Source organism: Pongo abelii, chromosome 16 (genome assembly GCF_028885655.2).
Source record: "Pongo abelii isolate AG06213 chromosome 16, NHGRI_mPonAbe1-v2.0_pri, whole genome shotgun sequence".
In the NCBI taxonomy this organism is placed as follows: Eukaryota; Metazoa; Chordata; class Mammalia; order Primates; family Hominidae; genus Pongo; species Pongo abelii.
Window position 1 is genome coordinate 87,418,493 of NC_072001.2, and position 23,814 is coordinate 87,442,306.

At 40.5% G+C, this 23,814-nt stretch overlaps 1 protein-coding gene across 7 annotated transcripts in view; it reads left to right on the plus strand.

The window, feature by feature from the left end:
* Positions 1–23,814, plus strand: part of CPEB1 (cytoplasmic polyadenylation element binding protein 1) — a 104,106-nt gene that overhangs the window by 3,594 nt on the left and 76,698 nt on the right. For 5 of the 7 annotated variants that reach the window (XM_054531143.1, XM_054531145.1, XM_054531144.2 and 2 more), the window contains 1 exon segment: positions 17,139–17,313. In XM_054531143.1, the coding sequence (XP_054387118.1) occupies positions 17,139–17,313 (175 nt within the window). 7 annotated transcript variants of the gene reach the window in all.

A 23,814-nucleotide genomic window follows, 5' to 3' on the forward strand; every position in this document is an offset into this window, starting at 1 on the left:
TTGGATTTCCCCGCTATTTTGCAGAAAAGGAAACAGGCTTTAGAAATCAAGTCACAAAGCTGTTAAGTGATGGAATTGAGTGTGAACCTAGGTCCTTCTGGTGCCGTAGCCCAGCCTATTATGTGTGTTCTGTTATGTCAGAGGATCAAGGGGTTATTGGTGGCGTACATTGTAGAAAAAAGGTGGTGGTCTGGGAGCTGGTCACATTTATAGGCAAAGTGAACCTTAACTGCATTGGCAGGAATCCCCGTTGCTGTAGAAGTCAGTGTGGGTCTTCTGAGTGTTAGTACAGCAGTGCTGATGTTAGGAGGAATGTGCTGTGTCTATCATTCCACGATGTATGTCAGAGCAGTTAGCTGATCCTGAGAGCTGGAGGTCTGGGGAAGGCAGGCTCCTCCCACTGTGGGGGTGACCCTCCCAACCCTCTGCACAAAAGGCTCCTTTTTTTCAGGACAGTTAAAATTTCAGTACTAACTTTTTCTGTCTGAGGCATGGCAAATTTGAAATTATATAATTGTTTTAAGACCTGTAAAAGTAACATGGAGCTTACTAAATCTCACCTTGTCTGTCTTAGCTAAGATTCCTGTAATGCTGTCTCTTAGATTTCCAGGAAGAATTAATAAAGGTTAAAAAAATTTTTTTAAAGCAGTCTGTGGCAAAATCTGAGATAAGCTCCCAGGGCATAAAATAGCCCTGCCCCAGAAATGAGGGGCTGGGGTTTCAATTCTGGATAAAACTTAGAATCCCAGCATTGTACACAGCCATGCTTACGGATTTAAAGGGGTATGTACATTTTTTTTCCTATATTGCATTTTCAAGGAATTTTTTTTTTTTTTTTTTGAGATGGAGACTCACTCTGTTGCCCAAGCTGGAGTGCAGTGGCACAGTCTCGGCTCACTGCAACCTCCGTCTCTGGGGTTCAAGCAATTCTTCTGCCTCAGCCTCCCAAGTAGCGGGGAATATAGGCACACGCCACCACACCCGGCTACTTTTTGTATTTTTACTAGAGATGGGGTTTCACCATATTGGTCAGGCTGATCTCAAACTCCTGACCTCGTGATCTGTCCGCCTCGGCCTCCAAAAGTGCTGGGATTACAGGTGTGAGCCACCGTGCCCAGCCGCATTCCCAAGGATTTAAAGGAGTAAAAAGCGTATTCAGAGCTTTTGCCAAAGAATTTTTTTCTGTGAGAACGTAAACTCAGACACAAGTTAGATAGCTTTCTTACCTGTATCCTGGAAAGTTTTTGGAAAGATGAAAACTTTAAAATGTTACCTGCCTCTAGCTGCTTCTTAGCAACCTTTACCAGCAAAGCACTCAGCTATGAGTTCAGTGTTTGTGGATTTGGGGGTGTGGAGTGTGCTGGGGAGGGGAAGGGTGAGGTGACTAAAGTAGCTCTCTGCTGGTGTAATTTTTGCATTTATAACATTAGGTGTTGTCTGTGCAAGCTTTCTCATTCATTGGTTTCAGGTCCCTTAGCTAAATGATTATTTTCTAAAGTTATGTTTATTTTAAGGGAAAATTAGAGTATTAGTACTTTTGGCTTACAGTTTGAGACAGAAATGCACACCAAACCTAAATATTAATGTTTACACTGTTGTCTTTAGTAGCTAGTAGTGGAGGCAGTAAAAGAATCATGGGATCAAATAACAAATTATTTTCTCTGCTATGGAGAAGTTGTGCTAATCTCATCCTGTTCTGCAAATCTGCTTTTCCTAGGCGGTATATAAACTGTACTGACTCTGGGAAGAATTTGCCAGAAAGCCCCTGAGGCTAAAGGGTAGGAAGTGGTTTGCACCTAGAGGTTATGGTAGAGGAGGTTATGTAAGAATTTTGCTTCTCTTGTTTGAATTAAGACCAAGAAGCACTGATTGCACCCTTTACCGTTTCTTAAGCCTTTTAAGATTTTATTATTAAGATTTTTTTTGAGACAAGGTCTCACTGTGTCACCCATGCTGGCGGGCAGTGGTGCAATCACAGCTTACTGCAGCCTCAAAGCTCCCTGGCTCAAGGGATCCTTAAGCCTCAGCCTCCGAAGTGGCTGGGACTACAACCATTCAACATGCTTGGCTACTTTTTAAAAAATTTTTTCTTTGAGATGGGGTTTCACTATGTTGGCCAGGCTCATCCTCAGCTCAAGCCATCCTCCTGCCTCAGCCTCCCAGAGTATTGGGATTACAGGTATGAGCCACCATGCAGGCTCTTAAAGCCTTTTGGTCACTGTGAACTTTGCTTCCTTTGCACCCAACATTGCAGTTTTGGAAATGCCCTTAGTTTTTTCCTGCCATTGTTGCAGCCTGTTTTAGAGCGTCTCATCTTCTGTGAGCACAGATTCCGTAGAAAGTTTTTATGTTGAAGATAGGACCCGCCCCAACAGTGCATTTCTCAATTATAGTAAACTAGCTGAAAAAGATTGAACTAAAACATGCATGATGTATGTAATATTTCGTATTTTCATAGGAAAATTATCTGACTTGCTGTAAAAAGTTAGTATCCAAATTTCAGAGTGCTAAATTCACATTGTAGATGTAATTTCCAATGAATTTTGTTAGGTGTCATTTTAAAGCCCAATGCTAGGGATTATTTTGCCACCCTAATATATAATGTGGTTTTGATTAACTTGGACCTGGGAGGATTCCTGACTGAATGGGGTTGAGCTTTACTTTCAGTAGTTCAGGAGAACACTTAGGCATGGATAACCTTTGAATTCTTTTTTTTTTTTTTTTTTTTTTTTTTTGTATTCTTGAATGGTGGAACAGTCCTTTTAAATTATAGTGAGTTAACACTCTTTGTTTTGATTTATTTAAGGCATTCGTGATGAGTTCCCTTGAGGTAACAGGAGAATCCCCAGAGGGCAGGTCTAAAGGTTGGTTTGTATGCTAAAAATGGGTCTTGGTTGCAAGTAGCTATTGATTCTAGGAGTAACTTGACTAATAGTGTTACTTGTTTCTTTATTCTTGGCCAGCATAATATGCTGCTTTATGTACCATCCTGACAGATTTAGCCCCACTGCCTACAATCCCCTTTGATAAAAGTGTGGGAGTAGCTCTCCTCTGTTGGAAGAGAACAGTTACTGTGAAGGGCAGGTTGGTTTTTTTTGTGTCTTTTTACAGAACACTTAATCTCTTACTACTTAACACCTGTGCTCTCTGCATTCTGGCTTTGTGCTACTGGGTTCTGGCCCTGACACCATCTGTCTGTCTCCCATGTGTCTGCCCTTTCTCCTGAGGCTTTTTGTTTTTGTTTTTTTAAAAGCTGTAATCTTGGAATTGTTTTGAAGCTCAAAAGGTGTTAGAGACCTGTCTCCTACATATAACTTGGAGTTGACACCAAAGCCAGATGTAATCTCTGACATCCTCTTTTCATGGACTAGGAGAATTAAGTTTAGAATGGAAAGTGATTACCCTAATTTTATACTGTGAGCAGGGACTAGAGACAGAACTCGAACCCAGGTTTTCTCATTTCTAGACTAGTATTATTTGTAAAATTCATACACTCTTTACCTCTGCTGTGTTGGTCTCTTATTGTACTTAAAATGTCCATATGGTTTGTAAGACTATGGCTTCCTTTTTTTTTTTTTTTTTTTTCTTAGCTGATCAATCTTGTCTTGTCTTGGTACTTGCAGGCTTCCTTTTTTCCCCAAATGCCCGATTCTTCACAGTTCAACCCTGTTGGATCATTCCTGTCTCCTTATATATACAGGAGGCCCATGTGTTCCTATAGAAGCACCAGTTGACTGTTGTGTGCCCAAGTTTTAGATTGAGCTGTTTAGCCTTGGTTGTTCTGAAGACTTATACTTCTGATTGGACTACCGAATGCATGTATCTATCTGAAGTATGTTAAACCCAGCAGATATAAAAACAGAACCAATTTCTTCCTTTTCCTCATCAGAAATAACATCAGAAGTAGGCAGGTAAAAGATTTAAAGGTTATTGCCAAAACAGGCATAGTGTAGGGAGTGGGAAGGACATTCTAGGCAAAAGGAACAACATGTATAAGGACAAGGAGATATGAAACAGGGCTGTTTTTAGGCAACTAGAAGTACAGTATTGCTAGAATTTTAAGCGCAAGGGGTACTAGCTTATGACCTAGTAGTCCACTCGTGTTCCTATGTGCAAGAGAAATGAGTACATGTGAGTATAAAAAGGCATGCACAAGAATATTCACTGCAGTTTTATTCATAATATTCAAAATCTGAAGAAAAAGCAAGCCATTTGTGGCACCTGTAGTACCAGCTACCGGGGAGGCTGAGGCAGGAGAATCCCTTGAGCCTAGGAGTTCAATTCTGGTCTGGACCACATATCCAGACCCTGTCCCTAAAAATAGGACAAAACAACAAACGCCTGTTATGTCTGGTCCCCCAAGACAGTGCCCAAATTAGATGACTGACTAGGAAGATTCATTCACAGGACTCAGCATATAGTGGTACTCATAGCTGAGCTTACAGCTAAAGGATACGGAGAAAAACCATCAAAGGGAAAAGGCAAGTGGGGTGAAATCTGGTACAAGCTTCCAATGTTCTTTTCCCTGGAGAGTTAAACAGGACATAGTTTAATTCCCCCACAACTGACAACACATGTGAAATGTTGCCAGCCAGAATAGCTTGTTAGAATCTAGGCATCCAGAGAGAGAGAGACAGAGAGAGTGTGTGCGCGTGTGTGTCTGAGGACTGGTTAAATAGGTAGCCTCTGCTTGAAATGTACCAAAATTTCAGACTCCAGGAGGAAAGCCGATGTTCAGCATAAACCATATTGTTTGTTCATTTGGGTATAGTAAGTCACTCAGTTGTGGGAATGGTGGGAACTCAAAATTTAAGTTCCCAGATGGTAGCTAAAAGACATCAGTCAGACCTGTTACTTTAAATCTTTTCTGTACACTCTTGAGCAGGAATATGGATAAATACATATGTCCACATCTATTAATATGTAGCACAGTGATAAAAACCACTGTTCTATACTTTAATGTGTAGACATGTCAGATACTAAGTTAAGTGGGGAAAAAAAAAAGCCAGACCCAAAAGAATACCTACATGATTGCATTTATAAGAGGTTCAAAAATGGGCAAAACTAATTGGTAACAACAGAAGCCTGAATAGTAAACTCTTTGGGGGATAGTGTGGGAAAGGGCACAGGGGAACCTTATAGAATGTTGGAAATGTTCTGTGTCTTGCTGTGTGTGGTGGTTGCTCCGGTGTATACAGATAAGTGAATCTTGATCAAGATACACACTTGTAACTATTGTCCTTTTATTGAGAGGAAACACACAACAGAATAAAGTAGGAATAGACCAGGAGGGATCTAACTTGGCCACTAAGCTGAAGGCAGACCATGGAGGGTTTCATATGCTATTGATAAGGAACTTGGCCTTTACTCTGTGGCAGCAGTTCTCCAAGCTAGATCCATGCCTGCCTAGTGGTCACCAAAACCCTTTAAGAGGCCATAAAGTCAGAAGTATTTTTATAATTCTAAGACATGGTTGATTTCTGCTCCCCCACCCCACTGTGTTGACATTTGTACCGATAGTGCGAAAGCAGTGGGGGTGGGTAAAATGGCTGGCACTTACTTAGCAGGAATCAGGGCAATGCCATTAAACTGTAGTAGCAGTCATTGTATTCTTCATGGTACACATTCCCAGAAAAGCCAGTGTCACTTACAAATGTCCTTGAGGAAGCAGTAAAATTAATTTCATTACATCTCAGCCCTTGAATATATGCCTTTAATATTCTGTGTGACAAATGAGAAGTCAGTATAAAGTACTTTTGCTTCATATCCAAGTATGATGATTGTCTCAAGGAAATGTGTTTATGTGACTGAGTTTCAAGAATAAGCCTCTTTTTTTCCTTTGAACACCTTTTTTTTCTTTACCAGAAGAACAACTAACAAACTATGGTTATTCAACTTTGGGTATTTGGCAGACATTTTCTTGAAAATCAACCAAGTAAGCCAGTCACTTCATAAGAAATAACTCACTATATTTGTTGCCAGTGATACAATTTGAGCACTGAAGAAAAAAATAAGAATTTTGGAAGACCTTTATCTGCCACCACATAAACTTGACACTTCCCCAATACTTAAAGTCCCCTGGTGAGATTGGTGGTACTATTTACTATTAACTAGTGTGTCAACGTTTGTTATATTTGCATAATTGAAGCCAACGTTTGTCAAATGACTAACAGGAGTAAAAGATCCATCCAAAATGCAAGATTGACCCATGTATTTTAATGTAACAGCATAAAGAGTACATATGGTTTCGGATTCCATATTGTAACTAATCTTTAAGAAGTTACCATTTGTTGAGAATTTTGGTGTAGTATTAATAGCCACAGTTGTCTGAAAATGATATTAAAATATTCCTTTTTCCAACTACGTATCTGTGTGAGGCTGGATTTTCTTCATATACTTCAACCAGAATAACACATGACAACACATTAAATACAGAAACAGACCAGAAAATCCCGCTATCTTATATTAAACCAGATACTAAAGAGATTTGCAAAAATGTCAATACTACTCCATAGATTTTTTTTTGTCTTGGAAAATCATCGTGTTAATATGTAATAGGTTTTTTTAATGGTTAATAAATCTACCCCTTTTTAATTTCTAATGGGTGAATATTGATATGACCTACTTACACAAAAAGCTCTTGAGTAATTAAAATTAAAAGTACTTAAAATTACCTCAGTAATTTTTAAGAGTATAAAGGAGTCCTCAGACCAAAATGTTTGTGGACCACTGCCCTCTGGAGTAGGTGATTAGATTTGTACTTTCCAGAGATCCTGTAAGAATATCCAGGCAGGAATGAAGACCTCTTAAAAGGCTCAGGAAATGTCCATAGGATTTGATAAGGCACAGTGAACTTGGTTTGAAGAAAAGTGTTTCAGAATGGCATGTGTGGAAAGGGAGAGAAGCATCTGATGCTTGCCTTCGAGGATTAAAGAGATGAGTAAAGGCCGTAGAGATGGGGTACTCTGTACAGAGGGCTGATGGGGATGCTAGGGAAAGACAGGCTGGCTACTAGAGGGAAGAGCAGGGTTAAGAAAAGTTCTAAACATGGGAGAGAGCTGATGATGTTTACAAAGGTGTGAGAGCTGTGGCAGGGATAACCAAGAGGCCCTGTGGGTATGAGAAAAAATGGACTCCAAAATTGCTTTCAGTAAGTGCAGAAAAAGGATAGTAATGGAAGCTGTGTCAGATCGATGAGGGCAAGGGTAGGGTCATGTAGACCAACTGTCCAGAGCCTTTAGTTTCTTTTATTCCTCAGGAGAATTTATGAGACTCTGTCATTCTCACATTACAAATAAAAAGACCTGCTTAGAGAAATTGAAAATCTTGGTCAAAGTTCCCCAGTTAATGGAGCGCACTGGGGCTTAAATCAGAATCCCAGACTCCAAGTTCCCTCTTCTGCATCAAGGCAGCCAGAGAAGCATTATATGGAGAGGTGATGGAGACCAGGTCCGAGAACAGCTCTGAGACAAGTCTGGAGCCTTTGTTTTTTTATTGATGAAGAATGGTCTGTGGTCCAAACCTAAAACCCCAAATCCCAAAATGACTTTAGTGGCTGAGAATTTTGAGAGGGAGAACAGGTAGAATTGAATATTTCTCTTGATGTATCTAAAATCTTAAGAAAGGAGTCATTACCATTTATGAAGGTTATGAGTGAGGTGGTAAAAATACCTATGACGAGAGTGTGATACGGGTCTGCCTTTCATGTGGTATCTGTATTGAGTGCCTGCAAATGCAGCAGATACTATTCTGGGGCAGTGCTGAGATACAGGTTGTGAAGGACCTTTATAGTTTATCAAGTTGGTGAGCTAACAGTCCATACAGTTAGCAGTGTGACAGGTAAGTGATGAGAGTTACAATTATAGTGAGCATGTGCTTTCAATATTCTTGAGGTGTTTTGGTATGAAATATTTTCTAATGTTCTCATAAACCTGTCCTGGAAATTGTAGTATTTCCTCTTCCACACTGAGTTAAGAGAGCAAAAAGAATATTGGACAATAGATGTACCCTATGAAAAATGAAGAATAACCAGAGGTGGAAAGGGAGAGCCAGGAGAAAGTGATTCCTGACTTAAGTGGAGAATAGCTGAAGGGTCAGATCCTACAAAGATGCAGAGTAAGATAGACTTGAAGTATCAGTTGGATTTGGCAGCTATGAAGGCATTAATTTGGGAGCAGTTGTTTAGTGTCTTTTTGGGGAAGGGGAGAGATCAGTGCTGGCAGGATGTTGTAGATTGAGAGGATGAACAGGAAGTTAAATAAAGATATATTTTCAAGAAGGTTGATAGTATAGCAGAAGAAAGACAGCAGTGAATTGGGAGGATATTTTAAATCAAGGAAGGTGTGGTGGTTTTTTAAGGTGAAAGAGTCTTGAACATACTGACAAACTGAAGGGGAGCCAGTGGAAAAGAGAGGAAAGTCAGATGATGCAGGGAGAGGAGATCTTGTATCTGTTGATGGATTTATCTTTCCGATACAGGAAGGAGGTTAGGACCTGTAGCTTTATCTCGTCTATTCCTGGTGAGCCTTCCTGTCCAGCCCTGTTGGACTACTTTGTTTTCTTGAATTTACTGTGTTCTGTATCCTTTCTGTGCTTGTTCTCTGTGTGTTAATGCTTTTTCTCATGCCTGCTTATTGAAATTCTGCATTTTCATTATTCTCTAGCCAAAACATCTGAGTTGTGAAACCATTTTAGACACCCTGATTTATTCCTCTCTTCTATAGCATTTTGTGCTTGATCTCCACTTAGCTAACTAGATTTGTTTCTTTTTCCTACCTAAATAATTCTCCTGAGGGCAAGGAGTATGTTTTATATATATATATCTGTAATCTCAACATCTAACCTAGTGGGTTGTCAGCATTTACGAAATAATATTAGGTTGAACTATGTGAAATTGCCATTTTATTGGTTGAAAAAGGTAAAATACTGACAGTTTCATATGGACCAACCTGATAAATTTTTATTCTTGACATTGTTGCATAGAAGACTTGAGGTAGGACCAAGGAGAAATTCAAACACAGAGAAGCATCTCTCAGCAAACTATAGAGTCATTAAAGTAGAGCCAAAATCTGGCTTTGAGTGAGCTGGTGACTAAAGCAAATAGAGAAATTTGGCTAGAAGACTTACATTCTTCCATAAGGAAAATGTATTCTTCATGGGAATCTGTAGCATTTCCTGATCTGTGGTCTGAATGACATGTCTCTAAATGAGTGTTCATATAAGGGCTCTTCAAAATTGTAATAAAGAATATGCCTAAAATCCTGAGTATCCATGCTATAGAAATTTTGTTTAGCTTTATTATTGGTATAAAACTAAAGGCAGGCCAGGCATGTGGCTCATGCCTGTAATCCCAGCACTTTGGGAAGCTGAGGCGGGCAGATCACCTGAGGTCAGGAGTTTGAGACCAGCCTGGCCAACAGAGATGGCGAAACCCCATCTCTACTAAAAATATAAAAAATTAGCTGGGAGTGGTGGCACGTGCCTGTAGTCCCAGCTACTCAGGAGGCATGGGCACCAGAATTGCTTGAACCCAGGAGGCGGAGGTTGTGGTGAGCTGAAATTGTACCACTGCACTCCTGAGCGACAGAGCGAGACTCTGTTTCAAAAATAAAAATAGAAAAAAAAAGGCAAATTGCCAGAGTACATCTCAGCAGAACCAGTTATTTGGGGCATCTAAGTATATTACTTTCTGTTACTCTGACTTAATTAAAAAACAAAGTCTAAATGTTCAAGACCAATGCATTTAAAAAACACCTGATTAAATGGAGAAAAAATACTTCAGAAAAATTTTTAGTGTGAACACATTTTTGTCAGGAGGATTACTACATTCCAATCCATGGGACCCCAGTTTTAGAACTCTATCTGGAGGACTGAGTAAACCTTGGGCCCTTCAGACAGTCTTCTATAAATTTCTCAACTGGCTGTTAATCCATTGTACATGATTAATAGTAATAGTCTTGAAGGGTCTTCAGCATTGGTATTATGTTGTCGATTAAAGGCAAACTGAATAAAAATCATCCCAGAGATGGTAGCTGGCATTCATTTACGACAGGTGAGTATCCCCAAATAAATATTTTGAGCTGCCAGAATGGCCATCGTATCACAATGCTGGGTCTGGGGAGTATGATATTTAAAGGCAGGGCCAAGGTTTCCAAATTAGACAATTGTTCATTTCTTCTATACAAATAAATATAAAATTTGGGGATCTTATTCTTTAGCAAACATATCTACAAAGTGTAGGTTCAGATTTTTAAAGAAAAAGTTATGAGTGATACTTGCGAACCACAGATGGAAAAAAAAAAAACCCAGTTATATGCTAAAATAAGTAAATAAGCTTCTTGATGAACTTGGCTAGGATGAATAAGTTGAAACCATACCTCTAAGTAACAGTGATATAATTTAATAACTTGTGTGTAATTGGACATCTGCCACTAAAAGTATTTATTGAGCATATCCATGTACTTTATGTATTTCTGACTACTACGAAGTCTGCAAAGTAGGTGCTACCCTCTTTTTTCTTTTTTTATACCTTTAGGTAACCAAGGCTCAGAGTGATACCTAAGTGGTAGACCTGGTGTTTGTATTCCAAAGCCTGTGTTCTTTCTGCTTTTCGAAACAATGATTCCCACTTTTAAGGAGGAGGAGGAGGATTTTCCTTTGTGGAGGAGAGAAATGCTTTTCTTCAGACTATTTCCCTCACCTTTGTGTTGTCCTAGTTGATGATCATGGCTATAGGAAAACAGTTTCATGATAGGAGTGTCAGCTCTTATCTATTGGAGAGGAGAAAATTGAGGCCTGATCTAAAATAAATTGGATTAGGGCCAGGCACTGTGGCTCATGCCTATAATCCCAGTGCTTTGGGAGGCTGAGGCAGGCAGATCACCTGAGGTCAGGAGTTTGAGACCAGCCTGCCAACATGGTGAAACCCTGTCTGTACCAAAAGTACAAAAATTAGCCAGGCATGGTGGCACATGCCTATAATCCCAGCTACTCGGGAGGCTGAGGCAGGAGAATCACTTGAACCCGGGAGGCAGAGGTTGCAGAGAGCGGAGATTGAGCCATTGCGCTCCAGCATGGGCGATGAGCAAAACTGTCTCAAATAAAATAACTTGTATTAGGTGAGTTTCCTCAAAAGCCATTCTTTCTAACAATAGGTAGATAGGTAGAACTAGTTTTATCTTGAGAGTATTTGTCTCTATATCATTAGCATTAAACAAAGAATTGTTTTTAAATTAATTTTTTAATTAAAGAATTGTTTTTGTTTTACAGCATTGCCAAGTAATTCTTCCTGTTGACTCCTGATTTTCGGTAGTATTAAGGTTTGCACTCTATTAAGTCTCTGATTTATCTTAAAGCCTTCTTTCCCGTTGACAGTAGAAGACCAACTAAAGGTCAAAAAAAAAAACTTCAAATGACCTCACTTTATGGTAAAATATGGTAAAAATAAGGGCAGGAACTGTCAGGCAATAGTGGAATAACCAAGAGAGAAACATTTTTTCTCGTGGTAAAACATTGGTCTGAATGCAGATCTATACATTGATGAAAGTTCAGATGGACTACACAAAGTAAATGGGTCTGTGAGTATGGGGTGGATGGTAGGTTTCTGTTTTGAAAATAAGGAACTGTGAATTCATTTAACTGGACAGTTTAAAAGGGTCAGTATTGGCTAGATGTGGTAGCTCATGCCTGTAATCCCAGCACTTTGAGAGGCTGAGGCAGGAGCAGTGCTTGAGCCCGGGAATTCAAGACCAGCCTGGGGAACATAGCGAGACCTTTTCTCTGAGGGGGGAAGAAAAAAGTTAAAAAAAATTAGCTGGGCATGGTGGTGCATGTCTGTAGTCCAGCTACTTGGGAGGCTGAGGCAGGAAGATTGCTTGAGCCCAGGAGATCAAGGCTGCAGTGAGCTGTGATTGCAGCACTGTGCTACAACCTAGGGGACAGAACAAGACCCCATCTCTTAAAAAATGTGTGTGTGTGGTGTATGTGTGAATATACACAGTACACATGTCGAGCAGCCCTAATCTGAAATGCTCCAAAATCTGAAATTTCTGGAACACTGATATGTCACAAGTAGAAATTAGACACCTGAATTCATGATGGGTAACAGTTAAAACACAGTCAAAATTTAATTTCATGTACAGAATTACTAAAAATATTGTATAAAATTAACTTCAGGCTATATGTATGAAGTATATATAAAAAATAAATGAATTTGGCCAGGCGCAGTGGCTCACGCCTGTAATCCCAGCACTTTGGGAGGCAAAGGTGGGCGGATCATGAGGTCAGGAGATCAAGACCATCCTGGCTAACATGGTGAAACCGCATCTCTACTAAAAATACAAAAAAATTAGCTGTGCGTGGTGGCGGGCGCGTGTAGTCCCAGCTACTCTGGAGGCTGAGGCGGGAGAATCCTGTGAACCCAGGAGGCGGAGCTTGCAGTGAGCCGAGATCGCACCATTGCGCTCCAGCCTGGGTGACAGAACGAGACTCCGTCTCAAAAAAAAAAAAAAAAAAAAAAAAAGAGAAAAATAAATGAATTCTATGTTTAGACTTGGGCCCTATCCCTAAGATAGGTCATTATGTATATGCAAATGTTCCAGCTTCCAAAAAAAACCAAATCTGAAACACTTCTTGGTCATCTCAGCATTTCTGATGAGGGATACTGAACCTGTAGTGGATTCAGCCCTTAGGTCTATTTGAATCATATCTGTTGTCTTTTAATTAAGCATTTTAAGTCAAATGATTAAGAGGAAGAGTTAGGGGGTACCAGGAATAGAAGGGCCTGGAGTCTTCAGAGAAATAGTTGCCATAGGTCTTTGGTTCACTTAATGAGCCAATAGATCCTTCCTCAAGGATCCCTGTGGTGGCCTCTGAATAATAATAATGATATGACTGATAGACAATATTCATTGGTTCAGCACGTAATTACATGTCAGGCCTATGCTAAGTACTTTATGTGCATTCACAAAAAGCCTTATGAGATAGTATTACTTTTATCCCTATTGTACACAAAGGAGAGTAGTAGACCTGTTCGCCATCTGACAGTCCTGGCTTTGATTTTTTTTTTTTCCTTCCAAATTGGTTAAGGCAAACATTGGTAATTATAAGATGAAACAGTTTGGAATAAACATTGAACACCTCATTCACTTTTATTATATTATAATGTCATCTTAAACTAGAGCTCTGGCTTGATGTATGTGAGAGAAGGGGAGGGAGGCATGTCAGATATCATTTGCCTTGATTTGGGAAGTTGTGTATGTTCCTAACAGGATTAGGAGTGGGGCAGGGTGAGCAGACACATTCCTAAATTAGATTTTTTTTTTTCAGGCTCCTTGAAATGGTAAGATTTCCTTCCTCTCCTAAGGAATACCTTTCTCCCAGACTCCCAAGTCTGCATCTGTTCCTTAGACTACTGTGGTACTTTCTCACTAATCCTTCTGCCACTTATCTGTCATGTAGTTGCTAGTGGTCTCCTTCTAAGACTCACTTTGTTATTTACTTGCCTTTAGATGTGGCCAGGATCTGGAATCCATATATATATATATCCATATATATATAGTACTTTTATTACAGTAATTAAAAGCTAGGTTAATTTTTGTGTATTGAAAGGACACAATTTTGTGTATTGAAAGACAATGCTGACTCCTTAATTTGACATATGAGGCTTTTCCAATTTTCTCTCCTGTACCTAATGCTGTACCACACTGGACCACTTTTGATAATGCCTCTCTACTCTCTTGTGTTCTTTAGAACTTCCTCTTTACCCCCATTTCCAGGCACATTCTGTCTGTGCCTGGAAATGTTTACAGCACGTTGTAGTCTGTATTATGGATGTTTACAGGATCGGGTCTTAATTCTTTTTCTTTTTCTTTCTTTTTTTTTTTTCTTTTTTGAGGCAAGGTCTTGCTCTGTCACCCATGCTGGAGTGCGGTGGCACAATCTCTGCTCACTGCAACCTCTGCCTCCTGGGTTCAAGCATTCCTCCTACCTCAGCTTCCTGAGTAGCTGGGACTACAGGCATGTACCACCATACCTGTCTAATGTTTTGTATTTTTTGTAGAAACGGTTTCGCCATGTTGCCCAGGCTGGTTTTGAGCTCCTGCCTCCCAAAAGTTCTTTTCCAGACTTCAAAACTTTATTTTGGTTTAGTCTGTGTCTAATCTGCTGCCCCTTGGGGTGCTCACTATAGAGAGCAGGCAGTCCGCTAATGTTTATTAGGCAGTGAAGAATGAAGCATGTAGCCTTAAGATATGCAGATTGTGCTAGGCAGTGGCACGTGCCTGTCGTCTCAGCTACTCAGGAGGCCAAGGTGGGAGGAGCACTTGAGCCCAGGAGTTTCAAGTTCAGCCTGGGCAACACAGCGAGATCTCCTCTCTTCAGGTTATAGATCTTTCCATCTTAGCCTTCATGAAGTTGCCTTCCTGAAATTGAGAATCAGCTTAGAAATCTACAGTTGTGAAAAGGGCCTTGTGTCAATGGCACCACTCTAGAGAGCTTGGGAAAACAACCTTGCAGTATTGTGTATTTTGGTCATCTTCACAGTTTGCAGAGGGTACCAGTCTTCAAGAACTTGAGGCTGATGTGAGGCTCAAGCTTGTCCCTTTAAGGTCATCCTGCAGAGTTGATAAAACTGTAAATACTCTTGGTCATTCTCATGCTTACTTGGATTTTAGTAGGCCAAACAAAATGACATCAGGCCTCTTCTTGTTTTGTTTTGATGTGACCAGCTTATGAGATATTAAGTGCCAGTTTCCTTACTTGGTCTGTTTTTGTTTGTTTTCCCCAAGATAATTGAGGATAATAGAACTGATGAGGCAGGCTCCCCTTAAAAAACTCAATCTGTCAACCAATATTTCATTGCTTCTTATGTTGGGCATTGGCTGTGGAGAGTGAGGGAGACTGGAGTGAAGAATGGTACCTACATTTCTGCTTTGGGCATCTGGTGGATGGTAGTGTTATTTACCGAGATAGGGAATACCAAAAGAATAGTTTTTGTGTAAGGGTTCATGATTTTATATATATATATATATATATATATATATATATATATATATATATAAGAGTTCTTTTTTCATTCGGTAATGTCTTACCCATCTTCTCATGCCAGTTAATAAAGTTGTATGTACTAATAATGACCACATAGAGTTGTATAACTTAATCAGTTTGGGTGGTTTTACCACTGTTGGTACTTACCTCTCTTGTATTCAATAATTAATGTTTGCGGATACAAATTAGCAGCTACTGTATGCCATGCAAAATGCTTTACATATGTCATCAAAAAGTTGGTATCCTTTTTCCATTTCACAAATGGGGAAGCTGAGGCATAGAGGTTAAGTAACTGTGATATCACACAGCCAATAAATGGCAGAATGAAAATTTTTAAACAGCTGTATTGACATAAAATCTACATACCCTAAAGTTCACCTTTAATGTACAGTTCATTGGTTTTTAGTCCAGTTGACTCTTGGACAGTGTGGGAGTTAGGAGGACCAACGCCCACAGTCAAATATCTATGTATAACTTTGACTCCCCCAAAACTTCACTAATAGCCTGCTGTTGACCAGAAGCCTTACCAATAACATAAACAGTTGATCGCGTATTTTGTATGTTACATGTATTTTATACTGTATTCTTACAATAAAGTAAGCTAGAGAAAAAATGTTACTAGAAAATCATAAGAGAAAATATGTTTACTGTTCATTAAGTGGAAGTGAATCATAAAGATCTTCATATTTACTGTCTTCACGTTGAGCAGGCCAAGGAAGAGGAAGGATTGATTGGTCTTGCTGTCTCAGGGGTGTGGCAGAGGTGGAAGGATGTGGAGGGGATGGAAGGAGAAGCAGGCACAGTCAGTGTAACTTTACAGAAATAATTTCTGTCTGACTTTTTGCTTTTTCATTTCTGTAAAAATGTTTCTATGTGGTACCAATCCTAATTCCACCATTTGCATTAGTTTCAGTGCCTGTATAATAGAAGGGTCTGTATTGTAAAAGAAGTCAAAAGCAGCCTTGAATAATCGGAACCCTTTTGCCAGATCATCTAATGCGAGTATGTTTTCTGGCATTGCTACTTCAACATCGTCTTCCTTGTCTGGCACTGGTTTGGAACACTCATCTCTATCAAATTGTCTTCTGCTAATTCCTTTGGTATGTTAACTCTTGGATTTCTCCAAGATCCATGTCTTGGAAATCTTCACTCCTAACCTTTTTTGTCATATCTACAGTTTCTTTCATGATTTCCTGTATTGGCTCTGTGGTAAATCCTGTGAAGTCATGTACATCTGGAAACAGTTTTTTAAAGCAGGAATTTATTGTTTTGGGCATGATGGCTTTCATGGATTTTTCTGTAACAATAATGGCGTTGTCACTGGTGTAATTCTTCTAGACTTTCATGACCTTCTCTCTATTGGGGTTCTCTTCCACAGCATTAACAATCCTTTCCGTAGAGTAGCATGTATAATGAGCCTTAAAGGTCTTTATGACCCCTTGATCTGGAGGCTAACTTAGAGATGTTGTATTTGAGGGCACGTATACCTCTTTGTTGTTGAATTCGTGGCATTCTGGGTGGCCAGGGGCATTGTCCAGTATTAAAAGAACTTCTGAGTACCTTGTTCATCATAAACACTCATTAAGTGTTTTAACATATAAAAAAAGTCCTTTACTGGCAAGGTACTTTCTGACTCCAGGAACAAAATATCAATTGAACCAATTCAGAAAAAGGGTTCTTGTCCAGACCTTCTTGTTGTACAACCGAAAGACTGGCAGCTGGTGTTTACCTTTTCCCTTAAGGCCCAGAGGTTAGCAGCTTTATAGATAAAGGCAATCCTAATCATAAACGTGACTATATTTGTAGAAAACTAGTAGAGTTAGCCTACCCCTTTTTGCCTTAAATCCTGGTGCTTGATTCTCTTCCTTAATAGTATCCTTTGTGGAAATTTTTCAGAGAATTGGCCAAGAATATTTTGGTATTTTTTTCTTACAGTTCCGAGTACTTAGCTCATAGTAAACGCTCATTAAGTGTTTTAATGTATAAAGAAGATACTTAAGTCCTTCCTACTTTATCTAATTCATAATGTGGAGAGAAAGGGGGTCATAAAGGAGTGTAGAAAACCTAAGTATCTTTTTTTTTTCTTTGTCTAGGAAGAAGAAGCAGGAAGGATAAAAGATTGCTGGGACAACCAGGAAGCACCTGCTCTCTCCACGTGTAGTAATGCCAATATCTTTCGAAGGATAAATGCCATATTGGATAATTCTCTGGATTTCAGTAGAGTCTGCACTACACCTGTAAACCGAGGAATTCATGATCATTTGCCAGGTGATTTAGGTTTGAAAACTTGAACGTGGTAGGCATCTGTACAGATCTGCTTCTAGGTAGTGCATGTAAGAGGTCTTCCTTGGAAAGCTTGTGAAGAACAATGTTGAGTTGCCGGCAATACTTGCCTTTTTGTGGTTTAGTTTATGGATTGAATCCCTCTCTGGGTGAAGACTGCCTTTGATTAGGATGTGTAAACCTACTTTATGATACACAGAAAGGTTGGGGAAAAAAGAACAGGTCACAGATTACACAAGTATTTATATAAAGAGATATAATGTGAATCACATATGTTACAGATTTTCTGGTAGCCATGTTAAAATTAAGATACAGATGAAATTAATATTTTATTTAACCCAATATATTATAATATGACAACATTTAATTAATATGAAAACTATTAATGAGATTTTTTTTGTTAGTACTATGACTTCAAAATCCAGTGTGGATTTTACAAGCATATCTCAACATGGACATTTCAGGTGTTTAGTGGCTACTGCACTGGACAGCGTAGCCCTCGAATGTTTTAACAGCTTTTAAACGTGAGTCAGCACGCATTTAGTTTCTATATCTATTGGCTACTCCAAGGAATAGTGGAGATAGAGGGGCAGCATCTCCTGAAGTTGACTCTTTCCAAGAGGTGTGGATGTCCTAATGGTGTTTGATTTTGTGGGAGTTGCAACCCATTATAAGAACGTTGAAGTGTTTTGGGTTTGAGTTATTTATTTTATTTTATATTTTCTTTTTCTTTCTTTCTTTCTTTCTTTCTTTTTTTTTTTTTTGAGATGGAGCCTTGCTCTGTTGCCAGGCTGGAGTGCAGTGGTGTGATCTCGGCTCACTGCAACCTCCGACTCCCTGGTTCAAGCGGTTATCCTGCCTCAGCCTCCCTAGTAGCTGGGATTACAGGCATGCGCCACCACACCCAGCTAATTTTTGTATTTTTAGTAGAGATAGGGTTTCACCATGTTGGCCAGGATGGTCTCGATGTCCTGACCTTGTGATCTGCCTGCCTTGGCCTCCCAAAGTGCTGGGATTACAGGCGTGAGCCACTGTACCCGGCCTTTATTTTATATTTTGTTTTTCTTTTTTTTTTTGAGACAGAGTCTAGCTCTGTCGCCCAGGCTGGAGTGCAGTGGTGCGATCTCAGCTCACTGTAACCTCTGCCTCCTGGGTTCAAGCAATTCTCCTGCCTCAGTCTCCCAAGTAGCTGGGATTACAGGCACCTGCCACCACACCTGGCTAATTTTTTGTATTTTTAGTACAGATGGGGTTTCGCCATGTTGGCCAGGCTGGTCTCAAACTCCTGACGTCAGGTGATCCACCCACCTCGGCTTCCCAAAGTGCTGGGATTACAGGCGTGAGCCACTGCGCCTGGCCTGTTTCAGTTGTTTTAGATGAAAGAATATATGTTTAATTTTTAAAAATGGACCTTGAAAACAATTAGCAACAATTGGGATTCTCAAAACAAGGACTGATAATTACAGTCGACCCTTGAACAACACTACATTGGACTGTGCAGGTCCACTTATATGCAGATGTATTTCAACCAAAGCTGGAAAATGTGGTATTCAAGGGATGTAAAACCCACATGTATGGAGGGCTGACTTTTCTGGTATAGGTGGGTTCCTCAGGACCAACTGCGAGACTTGAGTATGTGCGGATTTTGGTATACTCTGGGGGTCCTGGAACCAATTCCCTACATATACCAAAGGACGACTACTGTTTTTAGTTGTAAATTCTTTTATTTATTTTTTAACTTGGCGTTAGAAATAATTCCCACAAATGCAGGAGTATGTGAGCATTAAATAGCTTAATGTTTGAGGGAGAGGCATATTAAGGGAGTGACTAACTTGTGGCGTTTGCTTCTGTCATACAGGAAGGCAAATGAGAGAAGGGCATACTTGGGGGTTGGGGTGGTTTTTGTCTCTTCTGACTTGTACAAAAGAAAAATGTAAGTCATGAGCTAGCCCAATTCTCTTTTAGTTTATGCTGAGTTAAAAGTTCAGGGAGTCATCTTTCTTAGTTCTAATACATATTCTGTTTTTCTCCTTTGAGAAAATTGCATGTATTATGTCCCAGTAAGAATGACAGGCCAGGCGTGGTGACTTAAGCCTGTAATTAAGGCTGAAGTAGGTGGATCACTTGAAGCCAGGAGTTTGAGACCAGCCTGGGTAACATGGTGAAACCCTGTCTACAAAAAAATAGAAAAATTAGCCAGATGTGGGGTGTGCACCTAGTTGCAGCTACTTGGAGGGTGAGGTGGGAGGATCACTTGAGCCTGGGAGGTCGAGGCTGCAGTGAACTGTGGTCGTGGGCACTGTACTACAGCCTGGGTGACAGAGCAGGACCCCTGTCCACCTCCGCCAAAAAAAAAAAGTATGACACTCAACAATTCAACAATGACTTAAACCTCACTGGGTTGTTTCAGAGATGCTGGAAACTTTTCTAGTTTACAGGAAAATATTTTTCAGCTAATACTAGGTGTTGTTAAGGGAAAAGGACCCATGATTGATGGGAGAGGAGCTTTCCGGAGTGTATGTTTGCACCTGTCCAGGGAGCCCAGTGACTTCACTGGTAAGATGCCAGGGTCTGGTGAGGATGTTTGTTACCATTATACTCTGCCCAGGGTCAGTAGCCGAAGTACAAGTTAAAGACTTCTCGGGCTCTTCAGCTCCTTCTCAGCCTCTTAGAACCTTCTAAGAGAAGCAGGAGGAAGATCTTGAGGAAATTGGGAAACCTGGGTTCTAAGCTTGACCCTGGGCAGTGAGATAAAGAGGTCAGTTTTCTCAGCTGTAGGACAGAATGGTACCTGCTCAACCTGCCTCATAGGTTTCTTATGGGGCTCAGATGTTAAGACAATATTGCAGATTTAAGGTAACTCAAGAAATTGTAGGAAAGGTTTCTGTCAAAGGTAGCTGATGTTCTTGAGCCCTTTACATATACCCAGCCCCTCCCTTGTGTGGTGAACTCTCTCTGCTTTCCACTTGTAATTCAGCTGAGGGCTGTGGGCCTGTATTCTCAAATGGTGAAACAAGGATGCCTGGCCTACAGCAGAGAGCATTTTTTCTGTGTTCACCAGCAAAAATACCAACCTTGTGATTAATGAGGAAGTAAACTAGGATATATATTTTTCTATGAAGAACCTTAAGAAATAACCCAAACTTGTAGCTTCTGATCAAAAGTAATTTTGTTCCTTGAAGGAAATAATCAGAATTATGAAAACCTAAGATTGTTTATGGACAGCATTATAACTAGGGACAATTTGGCAACAGAATGTTAAGTAAATGATAGGAGAGCTATACCATGGAATATCATGTACCATAAAATATAATGTTTATAGAAGACTACGTAATGGCAAAGAAAGATAACTACAGTGTCTGAAATGAAAAAAAAAGCAAAGTGTAAGACAGGTGTAAAAAAGCAAAATGTAAAAAAGCAAAGTGTAAAAAGAATGGTCTTAAATATATATGCATAGAAAAACACTGGAATGATGTAAATGTGACAGTGAAGGTGGGTAATAGCAGAAAAAAATTATGGGTAATTTTTTTTTCCTGAGACGGAGTCCTGCTCTGTTGTCCAGGCTGGAGTGCAGTGGCGTGATCTCGGCTCACTGCAACCTCCAACTCCCGGGTCCAAGTGAGTCTCCTGCCTCAGTCTCCTGAGTAACTGGGATTACGGGTATGCCCCACCACGCCTGGCTAATTTTTGTATTAGTAGATATGGAGTTTCACCACATTGGCCAGGCTGGTCTTGAACTCCTGACCTCAAGTGATCCACCTGCCTTGGCCTCCCAAACTGCTGGGATTATAGGCGTGAGCCACCGCAACTGGCTGGGTAATCTTTTTCTGTATGCTTTTCCCCACTAGTTCTTCTAAAACAAACATTTTGTAATAAATTTTCAAATGGTGTGTTTTCTAACACAGTGTTTCACATTGCTAGTTGCATGCGTAACCCAGTTGATAAAGCAGTGGAAAAGTGCTGTGATAGGGTCAGGGAGAGGTTGGTTTGGTTTGAGAACTAGGAAACACTTCTGGTTAAAGCAGCATTTGAAATAGGCTTTGAAGAGAATTAAAATTACTTTAGTCTTAACTGGATGTTGAGTAGATTATTTTTTTTCTGTTGCCCCAGAATTGGCCATTAGGGCCCAAAGCTGAGAATAAAGAGCTGTTAAGTGACCTGTGGTGTAATGAGAATCCCTAAGAGGTGGGACCAGATACCTCCTGCCAGGGCTTACCAAAGGGTCACAGAGCTGTCCCTCCTACCACAAACATCATCTCAACCCTTCCCTGGCTTATAAAGAGGATCACATAAGGAGGGGGTAGCATTTGAAGTGATTCCGTCCCCGTCCGTGGAGGAGGGTGGGGTAGGATGTGGCTTTGTCATTTAAGCCAAGCAAGAGGGTCTTCCAAGAGAAGTATTTGTGTAGATGGAGAATGCTTCCAAGAAAGAAGACAAGGTTGAACCCCTGGTTAGACAGCTGACTTGCTGTCTGTCCCTGACTGAATAGAGGTTAATGAAGAAGAGATGTGGGCTGGGTGCAGTGACTCATGCCTGTAGTAATCTCAGCACTTTGGGAGGCCGAGGTGGGCAGATCACTTGAGGTCAGGAGTTCAAGACCAGCCTGACCAACATGGCGAAACCTTGTCTCTATTAAAAATACAAAAATTAACCGGGCATGATGGTGCGTGCCTGTAGTCCGGGAGGCTGAGGCAGGAGAATTGCTTGAACCCAGGAGTTGGAGGTTGCAGTGAGCCGAGGTCGCACTCTGTATTCCAGCCTGGGTGATAGAGTGCGACTCTGGAGAGAGATGTCGCGGGATGGGGAAAGAGTAGCTGGAGCATCTGAATTCCCCGTTTATATACAAGAAAGTTGTGACTTGCTGTGGTTTAAGCGGGTTTTGCAAAGGCCTGAGCTTTTGGGCTAGTACCCCACCAAGAACGCCCTTGTTGCATGATGTTGGTAGGAGCTAGGGTGGGGCTTGGAAGGTCAGGCCAGAGCTGGATTTCCTACCCCAACAACTGTCTAGTGGAGATGACAGGGATGTCTGCCACCTAAAGGGCCCTCTCCACATTCCCTAGTTCTTTAAGCCATAGACCTTTTGGAATCTGTGAGGAATGGAGAAAATGGGCTGCAAATGGACATGTGATTTAAGCATTAATGCATCGAGTTGTTAGTAACAGTGTCTGTAAAGATGTGAAAAGTGGTGAAACATCATTAAGGTACGTCTTAACTGCTATATGGGTAGGGAGACTTAATATTTAGGATGGAGGCAATGATTGGAGAAGCAGTTTCATATTAACTCACCGAGATGCCATTTCTCAATAATCAGCTAAAATAGCTTGGAGATTTAGAAAGGAATTGATCAGCCAAAGCAGTCCTAAGTAAGGTTTAGGACTGATATGTTTATTTAACAGTTTTTAAAAACTGAAATATAATACACATACAGGAAAGTACATGCTGTATCATAGGCGAAGAGCTCCAACTTTCCCAAACTGAACACAACCGTGTAACCAGCTCCCAGATCTAAATAGACTGCTGACTTTTAATGTAGGACCAAAGAATTGTATAGTTGTAGCCTGATGTTAGATTTTTTTTTTTTTTTTTTTTTTTTTTTTCCTGAGACGAAGTTTCGCTCTTGTTTCCCAGGCTGGAGTGCAATGGCGGGATCTTGGCTCACCGCAACCTCTGCCCGGGTTCAAGTAAGTCTCCTGCCTCAGCCTCCTGAGTAGCTGGTATTACAGGCATGTGCCACCACCCCCGGCTAATTTTGTATTTTTAGTAGAGACAGGGTTTCTCCATATTGGTCAGGCTGGTCTTGAACTCCTGGCCTCAGGTGATCCGCCCGCCTCGGCCTCCCAAAGTGCTGGGATTACAGGCATGAGCCACTGCGCCTGGCCTGGATTTTTTTTTTTTAAGAGACATGGTGTCACTATGTTGCCCAGGCTGGTCTCAGACTCCTGGCCTCAAGCCGTCCTCCTGCCTCAGCCTCCCAAGTTGCTGGGATTACTGGCATGACTAATGTTGAATTTTTGACTGAGATGGTTTCACTTCTTATTGTACTGGATCATAAACCGTATCGTCACTAAATTGTCTGAAAAGCTATTCCAAAACAAAGTTTAATACATTCAGTCCCATCTTGCAGGAAATGATTGAAATTACTCTCATGAAGTCTTGTTTCCCACAAAATAAACTTTTGTGGAACCTTACTATGTGGCTGTAACAGTTAAGTGATAACGATTTAACTTGTGTTGTTGAAGTTAACTTACAGAAAAGTATGAGTGTACTATTCACTGAATTTTTATATACTGAACACATCTTGTATAACTAGTCACATGTAGAGGCAAAAATTAAGAATACACCAAAATTCCCCTTGCAGTCCTTTCAGTCTCTAATTTACAAAGGGCAATTGTTATGCTAACTTTTTATTTTTCTGAGGTGGGGTATCACTGTCACCCAGGCTGCAGCACAGTTGCATGATCATAGCTCACTGCAGCCTTGAACTCC